The sequence below is a fragment of the Bos javanicus genome, chromosome 6, assembly GCF_032452875.1.
Source record: "Bos javanicus breed banteng chromosome 6, ARS-OSU_banteng_1.0, whole genome shotgun sequence".
Lineage (NCBI taxonomy): Eukaryota > Metazoa > Chordata > Mammalia > Artiodactyla > Bovidae > Bos > Bos javanicus.
The window spans coordinates 96,246,661-96,263,690 of NC_083873.1; the positions used below are offsets into that span (position 1 = coordinate 96,246,661).

The following is a 17,030-nucleotide window of genomic DNA, read 5'->3' on the forward strand; positions in this document are numbered from 1 at the left end:
AGCCTGCATCTATTCCAGAAAGTGAAGAATTCACAAGCAGATAATTGAAAGTTAAAGGTCTCTGCTTGTGAGTCTGTTTTTATGTCTTTTTATGTTGTTTAGACACCGTTGCTAACGAGAGCCAATATATTTTAAGAATCTCTATGGTTACTTTTACATAAAATATATAAAATCACTTTCAAAGAGATTATGCAAGACAGTTTTTGAGACAGCCTTTTCATAGGAAAGACATTAAAAGCAAGAATATAATCTAAAAAGGAAGAGAAGCAGAAGAAGTCACTCCAAAAAATCTATATGAAATTATGATAGTGAGATTTTTTTTTTATAGCAGTGATGAGAGCCTACAGAATAAACCAAAATCAAAATCTCTGGTTTACTAAACTTCAGAGTGAATTAGAATTATTCTGACATTCTTGTTAAAAATAAAGATCCCTGGGCCCCATTGCCAGAGATTGGAGTGGAACCTTAGAATCTGCATTTTTATCAAATACTGAAACAATGCTCAAAAAGAAAACCTAGTCCCAAACACTGAGAAACACTAGATCTAAGTTAATTCAGAAGAAAACATGATATGACCATGAATAAAGTCAATAAAAACAAGAACCCTAAGGAAAAGCAATTGAACTAATCTCAAAAATCACTCAGGAAAACCCTCATTAATTAATTCATATCCTTTTTGATATTTACACATTTTATTGGTATAATTACTTTTTCTGATTTATAATATGGTCATCACCTCATGGAGAAGAGAAAGCAAACATTCTGGATGAGCCAAAGACAAATATCTGCATGGTAAAAAGTTGACATTGGCAACTAAGGCAAACACTAGAATCAATTATGCTTAAAGCCATATTCACATTTTAAATACAGGTATCCAATGGGAAGGTTTCTTTAAGCTTGAATCATTCAGACAAGTGCTTCAATATAAATCCTTTTATGAGCATTGCCTTTCTATTAATAAGAGCATAAGGGGCACAGCAGGAGACAAAAAGACTCAGGATGCAACAGTGACTTAGATTGTCTTTAACACTGTGTAGCAATTGAAAACTAGAGCATTTCTTCTTCTGTTACCTTTCACAGAGGCAGTTCTTGTACAGTTGTATAAAATGGCTAGCTCCCCAAACGTGGTCCACATAGGGATGGATGACAGCAATTTCTCCCCTTGGGACACCTCTAGTCGACCCTCTATCAAGTAGAATGCAAGAACACACAAATAAGCAAAATCCATCGAGATTCCATAAATTAAAAGAAAACAAGCAGCAGGTACACAAAGCATCTAGGTGAGATATCTTACGATTCTCATTGTAATAAAGTGGTTAGGAATGCAGACTGAAGCCCACTCTCTATTAGTTGATTAGCATTAAGAGGTACCCACTCTGCATGGGTTCCTTGTCAATAACAGAGATAAAATTAATCACATTCACTTCATATGGTGGTGATAAGTAAACAAGTTACTATAAGTAGGATCACAGAACCACAGACGGCTCACCAGTGCCACCTAAGTGTTAGCTCTTAGGGATTTCCTGGTGGGCCAGCGGTGAGGACTCAGCGCTTCCACTACAGGGGGCATGGGTTTGATCCCTGGTTGGGGAACTAAGATCCTGCAATTGTACAGAGCAGCCAAAAAATATATATATATTGTCAGTGTTATTATCGTTACAAAGCTCTTTCCCTGAAGCAGCAGATGGCAAATGTTTCATTAAAATTCATTCTACTCCCCCAAAAATGCAGCACATGATACTTCTTTTGTACAAGAAACAGAACAATCACTGCATGTCCTCAAAACATAACAAAGGTGTTTACACTGCTAGAAAGACTAACTTGTCACAACTGAGAAGTGTGCTGGCCCTGGAGTCAGCCTGCCTGGCTCTGACTCGTCACTGGCTGTGTGACCTTGGGTAAGTTACCTCATCATGCCTTGTTCATTGCTTAAGCCCTCATTCATTGAAGTGAATTAATAAACGAAGTCACTAAGAAGAGTATAGCAAGAGAATTAAAAGACAAGCCACAGACTGAGAGAAAATATCTTTTTTGCAAAAGATACATCTGATGAAGAACTGTTTTACAAAATACATTAATGCAAAGAACTTTTAAAGTTCTTCAATAAGAAAACAGCCCAATTAAACAGGCCAGACTTTACCAGACACTCACCAAAGAAGACATACAGATGGAAAATAAGCCTATGAAAAGATGCTCCACATCACATTTATCAGGGAAAAACAAATTAAAACAATGAGATATCACTCTACCCCTAATAGAATGGCCAAAATTGAGAACACTGACAACACCACGTGTTGGAGAGGACGTGGAGCAATGGGAACTACCATACGCTGCTGGTGGGAATGCTAAATGGGACACCCAATTTGGAACAGTTTGGTGGTTTCTTACAAAATTAAACACACTCTCACCATACAATCCAGCAACTGTGCTCCTTAGTATGTATTCAGAGCTAAAAACTTAGGTCTACACAAAAACCTACCCACAGATGTTTACAGCAGCTTTATTCATAATGGTCAAAACCTGGAAATGACCAAAATGTCCTTCAGTAGGTAAATGGATAAATAAACTGTGGGGGGTGTGTGTGTGTGTGAGTGTGTGTGTGTGTTAGCCATTCAGTCGTGTCCAACTCTTTGGGACGCCATGGACTGTAGCCCGCCAGGTAGGACCCCATGGACTGTATGGACTGTAGCCATGGACTGTAGCCCGCCAGGCCGCAGGCTCCTCTGTTCATGGAATTCTCCAGGCAAGAATATTGGACTGGGTTGCCATTTTCCTCTCCAAGGGATCCACCCGACTCAGGGATCGAACCCAGGTCTCCTGAATTGCGGGCAGATTCTTTACCATCTGAACCACCAGGGAAGCCCAAAACTGTGATACATCCAGACAATGAAACCCTATTCAGTGCTAAAAAGAGATGAGATACTAATCCATGAAAAGACAAGGCAGAACCTTAAACACATATTACTAAGTGAAAGAAGTCAATCTGTAAAGGCTAAATAATGCATGATTCCAACTATATAACATTCGAGAAAAGGGAAAATGAGGGAGAAAATTAAAAGATTAGCGGTCGCCAACAGTTGGGGGAAGATGAATAGGCAGAGCACAGAGGATTTTCAGGACAGTGAAAATACTCTGCATGATATTATAATGATGGCTATATATCATTATACATTTGTCTCAACCTATAGACTGCAGAACACCAAGGATGGACTTCGAATGATTATAATGTGTCAACGTAGGTTCATCTTTGGTTATTAAAAACAATATCTTTCTAGTGAGTGATGTTAATAACAGGAGAGGCTATGGTTATGGGTAGAGGGTATATGGGAAATCTCTGTTCCTTCCTATCAATTATTCTGTAAACCTAAAACTGTTCTAAAATTAAAGTCATAAAAAGAAAGAGCACTTGACAACAATCTTTAGCTAAGCAGAGGCTGGGGGGAAGGAGAGGTAACTTCCTCACAATTCTTCTGCCTAGGTAATTCTCTCCTTTCCTTTCAAATGCAAACAAACCATAGTTAATCAAGTGTTAGTCGCTGGGTCCTGTCCAACTCTTTGTGACACCATGGACTGTATCCCACCAGGCTCCTCTCTCCATGGAATTCTCCAGGCAAGAATACTGGAATGGGTATTCATTCCCTTCTTCCGCAGATCTTCCTGACCTAGGGATTGAACCCTGGTCTCCTGCATTGAAGGCAGATTCTTTACTGTCTGAGCCACCAGGGAAGCTCATTAGCTAATTAAAACCATACGTAATAAGACCTATATTCTTAGAGGAAGAAAATGGCAGGGTTATTTCTCTTTCCCTTGAAGAACTGGTCTTTCCTTCTCCTAATTCACAGCTAAGTACAACAGCTCTGGGTCAGCTCTGTCCACCCATTCATTCAGTGCACCTGATCTGAATACCTATGTTGTGCCAGGAGCTAGTCTGGATGCCAGACAGATAGGGCAGACAAAACAGAGAAGATATTTACTCTGTTACAACTTACACTCTAGTAAGAAATAAACTCCATTTTGGCTCTAAATCTTATAAGTTAGATATGCAATTTAATAATTTCTCATTATAACCAAATTCTATTCCATCAAAACCACTTAGCTGTACTGCTGAGTTGCTATCATGGATCTTTATGCATTTCAAGTGTTTTCCTAATTGGTTATGGCTCATGGGATTTGAACCACACTGAACATGATACAGAATGCCAAAAGTTTAAGCTAAGTATGCTTTTACTAGTTCGTATTCTTGCTATATTTTATAAAGGGGAGATTTTGAATAATGAACTAATTTGCTAAATCAGTTCAATCACACAATCCAACTCTTAGATAACACTGTAATTAATTCAAATATGAAATCACCCAATTTTCATTTCCATGTGTGCTATAGCCCTGACTTCAGTAACTATATCGATATTGACATCTACCTTTTCAACCCCTTCTCTCCCCAAACCTTTCATCAGAGTCACTAGCAAGGAACAAGACAAGCTAACATGAGTTTCTAATCCTTCCTAGCAGGTTTCATAAATATTGGTTGACTTAAGCACCTATCTACTCTTGCCTGAGTGTTCTAGTGTTGCTAAAGCAGAAGTGAAATATCCAAGAAAAAAGCTGAAAGAGGGGGAAATTGCTTAGGGTCACCTATTCCTAAAACTTGAAGGCTGGCTAAATTAAGAATACAATTCACTTCTAGGGTAGAATAATTACTTGGGGATGACTATAATTTTAAGTGTGCCTACAAACATGTATACAGCAAATAATACACTAGTAACTATGAAACTGTCAAGTTTAAAGAATCAAAATATAGAAAACAACCTTTTACCACACTACCAATAGAAGAAAATGTGTGAGTGCATGCTAAGTCATTTCAGTCATGTCTGACTCTTTGCGACTCCATGGACTTGTAACACGCCAGCTCCTCTGTCCATGGGGATTCTCTCGGCAAGAATACTGAAGTGGGTTGCCATGCCCTCTTCCGGGGATCTTCCTGACCCAGGGATCGAACCCACATATCTTACGTCTCCTGCATTGGCAGGAGGGTTCTTTACCACTAGCACAACCAGGAAATCTGATAGAATAATACATGCATATTAATTTGTTTGGATAGGCAACTTTTGCTCCACACCTAAGGCCTCAAGGAAACAAGAATCATAAAAGCATTGCTCCTCTTTGTTTCTTAGTTTCTGTGATTCTTTTCACCCCTCCTTGCTAAAAACAGATCTGTCTAAACTTGTACCGCTTACCAGAATGTAACCTCCCATAAAAATCATTTCTTTTTTTTAATATAAATTTATTTATTTTAATTGGAGGCTAATTACTTTACAATATTGTATTGGTTTTGCCATATATCATCATGAATCCACCACCAGTGTACACGTGTTCCCCATCCTGAACCCCCCTTCCACTCCCCTCCCCATACCATCCCTCTGGGTCATCCCAGTGTACCAGCCCCGAGCATCCTGTATCATGTATCGAACCTGGACTGGCGATTCATTTCACATATGATATTATACATGTTTCAATGCCATTCTCCCAAATCATCCCACCCTCACCCTCTCCCACAGAGTCCAAAAGACTGATCTATATATCTGTGTCTCTTTTGCTGCCTCGCATACAGGGTTATCGTTACCATCATTCTAGATTCCATATATATGTGTTAGTATACTGTATTGGTGTTTTTCTTTCTGGGAATCAGTTCTAATGAGGTGGATGAAACTGAAGCCTATTATATAGAAATCATGTCTTATTCACATGTCTCCCTCAGAACTCCCAAAACCCAAATATGGCTTTGATCATATTTGACCATAAATAAAAATTTATAAATTTGAAAAAGCATTGTTTAGATGGCCAGGAAGCAAAATAAAAGGCCACAGCACATTCCAGGTTATCAGTCCATCTGGGCAAGCTAGTTAACTTTTTTCCCTAAACTCAAAAAGTTGAGGCAATTCAGAATTTGACAGAGCATTCAATAACGACAAGTCCTGTTCAGATAATTTCTTACTTCTGTATCAAAAAAAAAAATTGTTGAATTCCACTACAAGATTTGATATGCATTTGACATGCATCTGAGAAGTAAATCCTTTTCCTTCTAACTATTATGATCTACCTAGCATGGAAGCATGTTCAAGTGATCGGGTATGGAGGAATTTCTTTAAATGGTTCTAAATACACCAGCCTTAATCTTAAGGCATTTCATTTGACTTATCTATTGTGTGCACCATGTAGGAAGTCCAGCTGTTGGTTAAATGCAACTAAACGATCTTTTGAAATCATTGGGATATAACCAAACTATTTAACAGAGCCACAAAAATAACTGTTTTCTTTTTCATGGTACAACAGTGTAAAAAGTCAGCACAAGCAGTGGCATTCTGAATATTCTAAACACCTTTCTGAAGTTGTTAAGTGTCACTATGATTAATAAGTATGAACTTTCAAATCAGATTGTTAAATTTGCATTCTGTCTCCACCACTAATAAGCTGCGTGGCCTTGGGTAAGTTACTTAACCTTTCTGTGACATAGTCCACATTAGTAACATGAAGATATTAGCACTTGCCTAACAGAATTAGTAAGCTGAAATAAGATCTCTCTATTAAATATTCAGTAGGATGCTGGACATATAGAAAGCATTCTATAAATATTAGTTATTAACATCAGGATGATTCGACCAACAAATATTATTATTTCATGAACTCAATCTGTTATATTTTCTACAAATAGAACAACCAATTTTGCATTTTTATAAATATGTGCAAAAAATCATTAAACAATAGGCAAATATTTGTTATATGATAACTGTAAAAATCTGTGAAACCCACCTGCCAGTACAAAGATATGGTTTCCTGGTTCTCCTTGCTTAATAATGTAGCTCCCTTGCTGGTAGTTTCTCCCATACATGCATTCCACCATGTCTTTGATCTGCTGAGGATCCAGTCTCTTCAGAAATTGATTTTTATTAAGGGCATCTGTAATGAGCTTCTTCTCACTGATGTAATGGAAAGGAAATGTTGAGTTACAATTAGTGAAAAACATCTTTATTCTTAATATTACTACCCATGTGTTTACAACTTTAACCAGTCAATCCTAAAGGATTTCAACCCTGAATATTCATTGGAAGGACTGATGCTGAAGCTGAAGCACCAATACTTTGGCCACCTGATGCGAAGAGCTGACTCATTGGAAAAGACCCTGATGCTGGGAAAGACTGAAGGCAGGAGGAGAAGGGGGTGACAGAGGATGAGATGGTTGGATGGCATCACCGACTCAATGAACATGAGTTTCAGCCAACCCTAGGAGACAGTGAAGGACAGGGAAGCCTGGTGTGCTGCAGTTCACAGGGCACCAGAGTCAGACACGACTTAGCAACTGAATAACAAAAACAACAATTCACAACTTTTCCAGCATGGACAAAAAGTCTTTTCTAGCTCCACCAACACTTGACCCTTATAACTACCATTCATTATGTGGAAATCCTTTGAAAATATTTTTGAATATTTTTCTGTTAATCATGATGAAATCAATTTCATCATCACTTTTAATTGTCATCATCACAAATGTAGCAACCTTCAAGATCTCTAGGTGCAATACTAAGGCCCATATGATTTTTAAATGGAAAAGGGGCAGGTCTATTTGATAGATAGAAGGTTATGTAAGAGACTATAACACAGTACTTACCTAATTCCTATGGTGCTAGTCATTTTTATCTTATTTAACCCTCACTACTATTCTGTGAGATAGTGACTATTTCTACTTTTAGAAAAGTAGACTAAAAGCTGGGCGTCCCAGGTGGCACTAGCAGTTAAGAACCTGCCTGTCAAATGCAGGAGACTTAAGAGATGGCGCTTCGATCCCTGGGTTGAGGAGGGCACGGCAATCCATTCCAGTATTCTTGCCTGGAGAATCCCATGGACAGAGGAGCCTGGCCGGCTACAGTCCATAGGGTCGCAGAGTCGGACACGACTGAAGGACTGAGCATGCACACACAGACTAAAAGTTGAAAAGCAACTATTTCCCCCCGCCCCAGGATTTAAATCTAAGTCTATGAGTCTGAAGTCTGTGCTGCTTCCATTCCATCTCTTTCTTATTCTGAGCTGGAGAAGTCGCCTCCCCTGGGACTCATAAGGTTTGATCAGACATAGACGGTGATGGTGATAGTTTGGTTTTGCTTATGTTTTAACCCTTACTTTGCCTAGACTAGACAGAACCTACATTTACAATCTCACAGCATATTTAGTCCCCAAATCAGAGGTCCATTTGTTGATAATCCTAGAACACTTCAGTTTCTTTTGGAAAAGAAGTAGCTCAAAGCAATTACCTAATCATCATCACCATAAATTTAAAATGTTCTAATTAGCATATTATATTGGTAGTTATCTTAGAATTATGTGCTGGAAGAAAAGTTGCCTTGTGGGCTAAGTCAGAAACTTTACACAATATATTTGCTTTCACTCAAATACAGTGTTTTGTTTTGTTGTTTTTTTTTTTTCAATCAGGGTTTTGTCCTGTATTTTTCATTCAAACTCTCTCCCATCCCTAGCTTTGTGTTTAAAAATTGTGATTTTTTCTACACAGCAAGTTCTCAAGGGATTTCTCTGGAAGTCCAGTGGTTAGGATTCAGCACTTTTACTGCCAGGGCCTAAGGTTGAATCCCTGGTTGGGGAACTAAGACCTCACATGCCTCATGGTGCAGCCAAATTGAAAAAAAAAAAAGAAAGAAAGAAGGTTCTCCAATCCAAAGTAAAAGTTCATGGAATTAGTACTTTATGATCCTCTTCATCAAGTCATAGGCTCCATGAAGGAAACAAAACACTCTTGTATAGAAATTCCTTCTTCCCTATAGTGACTCCCTCAGCCTCAGAGTCATCCAGACTCTCAGAGTACCTTGAAAACTTCCTTCCTCTTTCATTTAATCTATCACCAAATCTTGTAAGTTCTCTTTACAAAATATCACTGTTATCCATTTTAGTTTCCACTTCCAAGGATGTCACCACATCCAAGAAAAAAATTCTTAGGTCTGGATGATTTTAACAGCTTCCTTTTGGTTTTTCAGCTTCTAATCTCTTACCCGTGTCAGTCGGTTCAGGCACTCAATCGTGTCTGACTCTTTGAGACCCCATGGACTGCAGCACACCAGGCCTCCCTGTGCATCACCAACTCCAGAGCTTAATCAAACTCATGTCCATCGAGTCGGTGATGCCATTCAACCATCTATCCTCTGTCAGCCCCTTCTCCTCCTGCCTTCAGTCTTTCCCAGCATCAAGGTCTTTTCCAATGACTCAGTTATTCGCATCAGGTGGCCAAAGGATTGGAGTTTCAGCTTCAGCATCAGTATTTCCAATGAATATTCAGGACTTATTTCCTTTTGGATGGACTGGTTTGATCTCCTTGCCATCCAAGGGACTCTCAAGAGTCTTTTCCAACAACCACACTTCAAAAGCATCAAGTTTTCAGCACTCAGCTTTCTTTATGGTCCGACTCTCACATCCATACATAACTACTAGAAAAACTATAGCTTTGACTAGACAGACCTTTATCAGCAAAGTAATGTCTCTGCTTTTTAATATGCTGTCTAGGTTGGTCATAGCTTTTCTTCCAAGGAGCAAGCATCTTTTAATTTCATGGTAATTACTTACCCCTGTAAGTGGTAATTACTTACCCCTGTAGTCCATCCTATACCATACTATCAGATTAATTTTGGTAAAAAACTGGTAAAAAAAAAAAAAAAAAAACACATCCTATACCACACTATCAAATTTAGTTCAGTCAGTTCAGTTGCTCAGTCGTGTCCGACTCTTTGTGACCCCATGGACTGCAGCATGCCAGGGCTCCCTGTCCATCACCAACTCCCGGAGTTTACTCAAACTCATGTCCATTGAGTCGGTGATGCCATCCAACCATCTCAGCCTCTGTTGTCCCCTTCTCCTCCTGCCCTCAATCTTTCCCAGCATCCGGGCTCTTTTCAAATGAGTCAGTTCTTCAATTCAGGTAGCCAAAGGATTGGAGTTTCAGCTTCAGCATCAGTCCTTCCAATGAATATTCAGGAATGATTTCCTTTAGGATGGACTGGTTGGATCTCCTTGCAATTCAAGGGACTTTCAAGAGTCTTCTCGAACATCACAGTTCAAAAGTGTCAATTCTTTGGTGCTCCGCTTTCTTTATAGTCCAACTCTATCAGATTAATTTTGATAAAAAACTGACTTCACTCTGATCTCATTCTTCCTTTATCCACTAAAACCATTAATTCACTCAATTAATATAAAGTGAAAAAAGACTTTTGCAAGATGCTCTTCTTGGGGGAAATCTGTGAACAATATCATAAAATCTCCAGCTTTCACAAGCCTTTCATGCTAGTGTCATATTCCATCAAGTATTTCCTCAATGCCCATATATCCCAATTTCCCAAAACATGTTCCCAGAAGCACTGTTCCTTTATAAACAAAAATTTGTTGAGTTTAGACAATTTGGGGAATTCACCATGCACACTTTAAAGTTTCAAAGAAATCTTGCAGTAAACAAATCTGTTTAAATCAATGTTTTCCAAACCTCAACGTCTTCTGTATTTCTTTGTTTGGCTTAGCTTCTATTAACATTGCATGGAAGTATTATGAAAAGCCTTTTGCCCATAGAAGAAAATTAACATCCCACAATGTGGTATTCCCACATTTCTCATCATATGCATCCACTCTATACATCCAGTACTTACTCCCTAGAACAAATCCTTTGTTACAGATAGACTGGTAACCTCATGGTCTCCTGTGCCTGCCAGCTTCATCCTCAGACTTGGCACACGTTTTCTCCTTGACTTTAGTTTCTTTTCCCCTTGACCTACCAAATATTATACATCTAACAAGAAATCCCTTATGACTGATGCTGCCTGCATACAGTAGCCCACACACCCTTTTATTCTATCCCAAACTCCTATAATACGTGTTTTCATGCCCATTCACCTCAACAAATTTAAAAAGCATTTACTAAAGACATAAAAAGCAATTAAGCATAGTCCATAGCCTCAAAGAGTTTCTAGATTCGTTTAACTTAGTTTAATACATAAACACATTGTAATATACTTTTAGAAAAGAGTTCTATGAGTTTTTCTCCAAAGTAATTCATAAATTCTTGGACAAGTGAGTCTTGTCTTGAATTATCTGTTTACGAAGCTACATACAATAGTGATTAAGTGTATGACCTTTGCCACTCCTTCTCTAACTATGATATAGGCCAGCCATTATAAGCACAGCTCTCCCTGCTCACATAAAACAAGTATAAAAGCTGATTGAAATATATATTTACAAACCTTCTTGATAGCATTGGAGACCTATCAACACAGCAACAGCTTGATGAAGGATGATCAACAAGAGAACATGATCTTGACATTCACCTCTTCTCTTCCCTCTAACGCATTTACTGATTTGCAAGCAGCACTGAGCAGAGTTTTGGCAGCCTCAAAGAGTTTGGAAGACACAAGTCAGTGTTTAAGACACACCAAGATAGATCCTAGTAAACCTAGGATTACAGATGGGACATCAAAAGAGCTGTAACGTAGAAGTAAAGACTGACCCAAACAGGAATAAAAAAAAACAAAAAACTAACTTTAAAACTACAGATTCTATTTTGGCTAAAATTATTTGCCCTCGCTTAACTGCCTATGGGAAGCAAAGGTAAATCTTTCTGTAAGATGTTCACAAAATCTAGGGCTCAAATTTTCTCTACATTTTTTTCTATATGGAGTGCCTGGCACGACATAAAAAATTACCAGGCATACCAAGAGAAAAGATCAAATGGATGAATATGAGGAGGAAAAAGACAACAGAAACAGATCCACAGTAGATTTAAAAATTGGATGTATCAGGTAAAAACTTTAGTATAACTATGTTTAAGACAATCAAGGACAAAATGGAAAATGTCAACTGAGAAAATGAATCTTTTTATGAATCATATAGAGATTCTAGAATTTAAACATACAATACCTGAAGTCTAGAACTCAATAGATGGGTTTAAAATCTAATAAATCACAGCTGATAAAGATTAGAAAATGAATATGGGCAGGCAGAATATATCCAGATAGAAGACTGGATAGAATCTAGGATAGAGAGAAGAACAATAAAAACAAAAGCAAAATACAGGAGATATATAAGGCATGATAGAGAAGTTGAGCATATATGTAACTGGGCCCCAAAGAAAGGGGGAAAATTAGTCTGAAACAATCTATGAATGCATCATATCTAAGAATTTTCTTAAACCAGTGAAAACGTATCAAGCTATGGACAAGATGCACAACAAATGCCAAATAAAACATATACAGAAAAAAGCATGTTTAGTCCCATCATAGCCAAGTTATTGAAAACCAATACAAAAGAAAAATGTATAAAGCAGCTGGAGAAAACAGGCGTTATTACCTTCAAATGACCAATAATAGGACTGACTTACTTGCCAACATAAATTACGGAGACCAAAAGACAATGGAATATCTTCAAAGTGCTTCAGAGTGCCCAGTTCAATATCTTTACTCAGTGAAAAGAGCCTTTAAAAATTAAAGGAAAGTGAATACATATTCCAAATACAATTCCATTGGCAACAGACTTAACAGAGAACAAAATGATCCCAGATGTTAGAAGAAAGAAACAATGGGAAAAGTAAAATGTGGGTGACTAAAGGAAGCTCGTCTTCATAAAAGAGTAATAATAATACCTTGCAGAGGGGGCTTCCCTGGTAGTCAAGGGGCTAAGACTCTGTGCTCCCAATGCAGGGGCCTGGGTTGAATTCCTGGTCAGTGAACTGGATTCCACACACTGCAGCTAAGAGTTTGCATGGCACAGATAAAAGATCTCACATGCCACAACTATTCATAAGACCTGGTGCAGCCACATAAATCAAAATAAATATTCAAAAAATACGAATAATACCTTGTAGAGTTTGCAATACATGATAAATGTATGAAAACAAGAGCCAAAACTGCATGATCAGAAAATGGAGCTGATATAAATTTAAGGTCTTGGTATTGATCAAAGTATTCATCTATATTGGAAATTGAATAAATTAAGAATGTATGTTACAATTTGGGTAACTCCAACAAGATTTGTCTAAGAATGTTTAACTAGAAAGCTAACAGAAGAGAAAATGGAATAATAAATATACTTAATTCAAGAAAATGGGAGGTAGAGAAAAAAGAAATCAAAGTGAAACAAATAGTAAGATGCTAAAGTTAAACCCAAACATTTTTATTTACACTAAATATAAATACATTAAATACCTCAATTAAAAGACCAGGTTGTCAGATTGATAAAAAGAAAGAAAGAAAATACCAAATATATGTTGCTTATAAGAGGTATACCTTAAATATAATGATATAGAAAACTTCAAAATAGAAAGGCAGAAAATGATATACTATGTAAACACCAACTATGGGCATGGGTGTGTTTTAGTCACTCAGTCGTGTCCAACTCTCTGCAACCCTATGGACTGTAGCCCGCCAAAACCCCCTGTCCATGGAATTCTCCAGGCAAGAATACTGGAGTAAGTAGCCATTTCCTTCTCCAGGAGATCTTCCTGACCCAAAGATCAAATTCCAGTCATCTGCATTATTGGCAGATTATTTATAGTCTGAGCCACCAGGGAAGCCCAATTATAGGCATACCACAGAGATATCGCAGGTTCAGTTCCAGATAGCCACAATAAAACAAATATTGTAGCAAAGTGAGTCACGTAAATTTTTTGGTTTATCAGAGCATATAAAAGCTATCTTTACACTATATTGTAGACTATTAAGTGTGCAATAGCATTATGTCTAAAAAAAATGTACACACATTAATTAAAAAATACTTTCTTGCGAAAACATACTAACCATCATCTGAGACTTCAGTAACTCACAGTAGTAATATCAAAGATCACTGATCACAGATCATCATAACAAATACAGTAATAAAAGGTTTGAAATACTGTGAGAATTATCAAACTGTGTTGCAAAGATATGAAGTGAGCAAACTGTTGGAAAAATGGGGCACCTATAGACCTGATGGACACAGGCTTGTCACAAATTTTCAATATGTAAAAAATGCAATATCTTAAAGTACAATAAAGTGAATGCACAATAAAACAAGTTCTGCCTATGTAAAGAAAATTTTCCTTGATACAGGAAAGTAGGCTTTAATGAAAGATATTATTTCTAGAAATAAAGAGCAATATTTTATATTGATAGCATCGGGAAGGTACATTAAATCTTTATCCATCTAATTAGATATCATCGAATTGACAAAAATAAACTGACAAAATTAAAAGAAGAAATAGACAAACACAACCATTTTGGGAGATTTAATACATCCCTCTAAGTAACTAATAGAATAAGCAGGCAAAAATTAGTTAGAAAATAGAAGATCTAAACACTTGACTATCAAACTTTACTTAATCTCTTGACCTAACTGACATGTTAAAAAGCTGTATTCCAACAAATTCAGAATATACATTCTTTTCAATTACACGTGGAACCTTCATGAGAACTGACCATATGAGGATCATAAAGCAAATCTAACAAATTTCACAAGATTGAATAATACAAGCATATTCTTTGAAAACAATAGAAGCTAAAAATTTAAGCTAGAGATCAGAGACAAAATCAATAAAAAATAATCAGAAAATCCTCAAATGTTTGAGAACTGAGTAATATATTTCTGAACAGCCCACTGATTAAGAAAGATTAAATCATAAAGAAGTCAGATAAAATTTTGAAATAAATGATAAAAATGTGTTTTTTCAAAACTTGTGGGATTCAGTTTATTCAAAACTAAGAGGAAAACTTACATTATTAAACAGATTACAAAAGAAAACAGATTAAAAATGAGCAACTTAAGTGAAAGTGGTTTAAAGAGCTAGAAAAAGAAAAGCAACTGAGCTTAAAAAAAGGGAAAAGAAATAACAAAAAAAGAAGCAGAAAATAACACAAAAGGAAAAAGTGCAAAGAAGAGAATCAAAACAACTCAAAATACTTTATTTGAAAAGCCTAATAGAATTGATAAATTCATGCAGAATGGGGTGGTGGGGGGGAAGTTAGGAGGGTGGGGAGAAAGAATAATTGCTAATGTTAGAAATGAGAAAAGAGACGTCACCGTAGATATTACAGATATGAAAAATGAGGGGATAGTATAAATAACTATTTTTAAAATTTAGATTAAAAGAAAATTCCCCAGAAAAATACAGTATACCCATACTGAAATTTAAAAGAGAGAGAAAGAAAATCTGATTAGCAATAAATAGATAAAAACTATTCCACAAAGAAAATTCTAGACCTAGGTGACATTATCTTTAAGTTTTCCAGATATTTAAGGAAAAAACATTATTAAGCTTATATAATCTTTTCCAGAAAATAGAAAAAAGAAATTTTTTCCAATTTATTTTTTAATGCAAGAATGGCCTAATAACAAAAACACATATTACTAGAAAAATTAAAGATTAATATCCCTAATAAAGATAGGTACAAAGGTCAAAAACAAACACATCTAGACCAGACTAAAAATCAACATAATTAATCAAATGAAAAGGGTAAAGGAGTAAAATACATAGCAAAATCTTATTGAATGAATAAAAAGTATTTGATAAAATTAAACACCCATATATGTTTTAATTTTTTTTTAAAAAAAGAACTTAGTAAATTAGGAATAGAAGGGAATTTTCTTAATCTGATTTTTTTTTAAATCTGTAAAACAAAACAAAAACAGAAAGTATCATATCATTTTCTGGAAATGCTTTCCTTCAGATATTAGAAATGGGACACTTCAATTTCACCCTGAATAAAGAGTCTGAGCAAATTTAATACAAAGAGAATAAAAGAATGAAAAAGGAAAAAAGTGTATCAAAGATACAAACACAGGAAAAGAAGTAATAAAACTGCCATTCTCTCCAAAAAACATAGTTATATAAATGGAAAACTCAAAAGAATATACAGGTAAAACCATCAAAATTAATAACTGATTTTAAGAATCTTGCTGGATTCAAGGTCAATAAGCAAATTCAGTTGTATTTCTATATCCCAGAAGCAAAGTAAAAATGCAAATTTTTAAATGACATCATTTTTAAAAGATCAAAAATATCAACCAAATAAGATTATATATAACAAAATGTGTAAGCCTTATAGAAAGTACAAAATAAGAGAAATGAAAGAATATCTCAATAAATGGAGGCCTATTAGCAGATCATGAATGAGAAGACAATTTTTTTAATGATGTCAATTGTATTCAAATTGATCAGGTTCAATGAAATCGCAATAACATCTTAAAAAAATTTTTTATGAAAATTGACAAGCAATTTATAAAATTCTTAGTCATAAGAAAGCCCAAGAAGAGCCATCACAACACTGAAGAACAATAACAAAACTAAAAGACTTAAAGTAATGGATATCGAGAATTATTATTAATCAAAATAATTGAGAGACTATACTCATGGCACAAAGATGGACAAAAAGACATTTGGACCTGCACAGAGAGACCAAAAAACCATCCAAACACACATAGATACTTGATTTATGACAACAGCTGTACTACAAAGCTACAGGGGGAAGCAGATAACAACGGAGAATACATAAATTAAAAAGCGTTCACCCTTGTTAAGTATCAAGAAAAAGCAAGTCAAAGCCACAATGAGACAGCACAACATAAACATACCATAAACACAGCCACCAGAACAGCCAAAATGAGAAAGACTGACAGTGCTAAATGCCAGTGATAAAGGAGAGTAACAGCGCTCATACAATGCTGGTAGGGGTGTATATTTGTTCAACCATTTTGGAAAACTACTCACAGTATTTGGCAATCTATATTAAATGTGAACTTAGCTAAAATGTACCACCCAGCAATTCCACTCCTAAGCATTTTCGTTGTTGTTTAGTTGTTACATCGTGTCTGACTCTTTGCTACCCTATGAATTGATTATAGCCCACCAGGCTCCTCTGTTCATGGGATTTCCCAGGCAAGAATAGTGGCGTGGGTTGCCATTTTCTTCTCCAGGGAATCTTCTTGACCCAGGAATCAAACCCACGTCTCCTGCTTGGCAGGTG

At 36.3% G+C, this 17,030-nt stretch overlaps 1 protein-coding gene across 1 annotated transcript in view; it reads right to left on the minus strand.

Moving 5' to 3' along the window:
* PRKG2 (protein kinase cGMP-dependent 2) overlaps positions 1-17,030 on the minus strand; it is a 126,528-nt gene that overhangs the window by 79,641 nt on the left and 29,857 nt on the right. The window contains exons 3-4 of the mRNA XM_061420593.1: positions 6,808-6,974; positions 1,072-1,185 (exon numbers count right to left, since the gene is read on the minus strand). Of these exons, the coding sequence (XP_061276577.1) occupies positions 1,072-1,185; positions 6,808-6,974 (281 nt within the window). The remainder of the gene's footprint in view (positions 1-1,071; positions 1,186-6,807; positions 6,975-17,030) is intronic.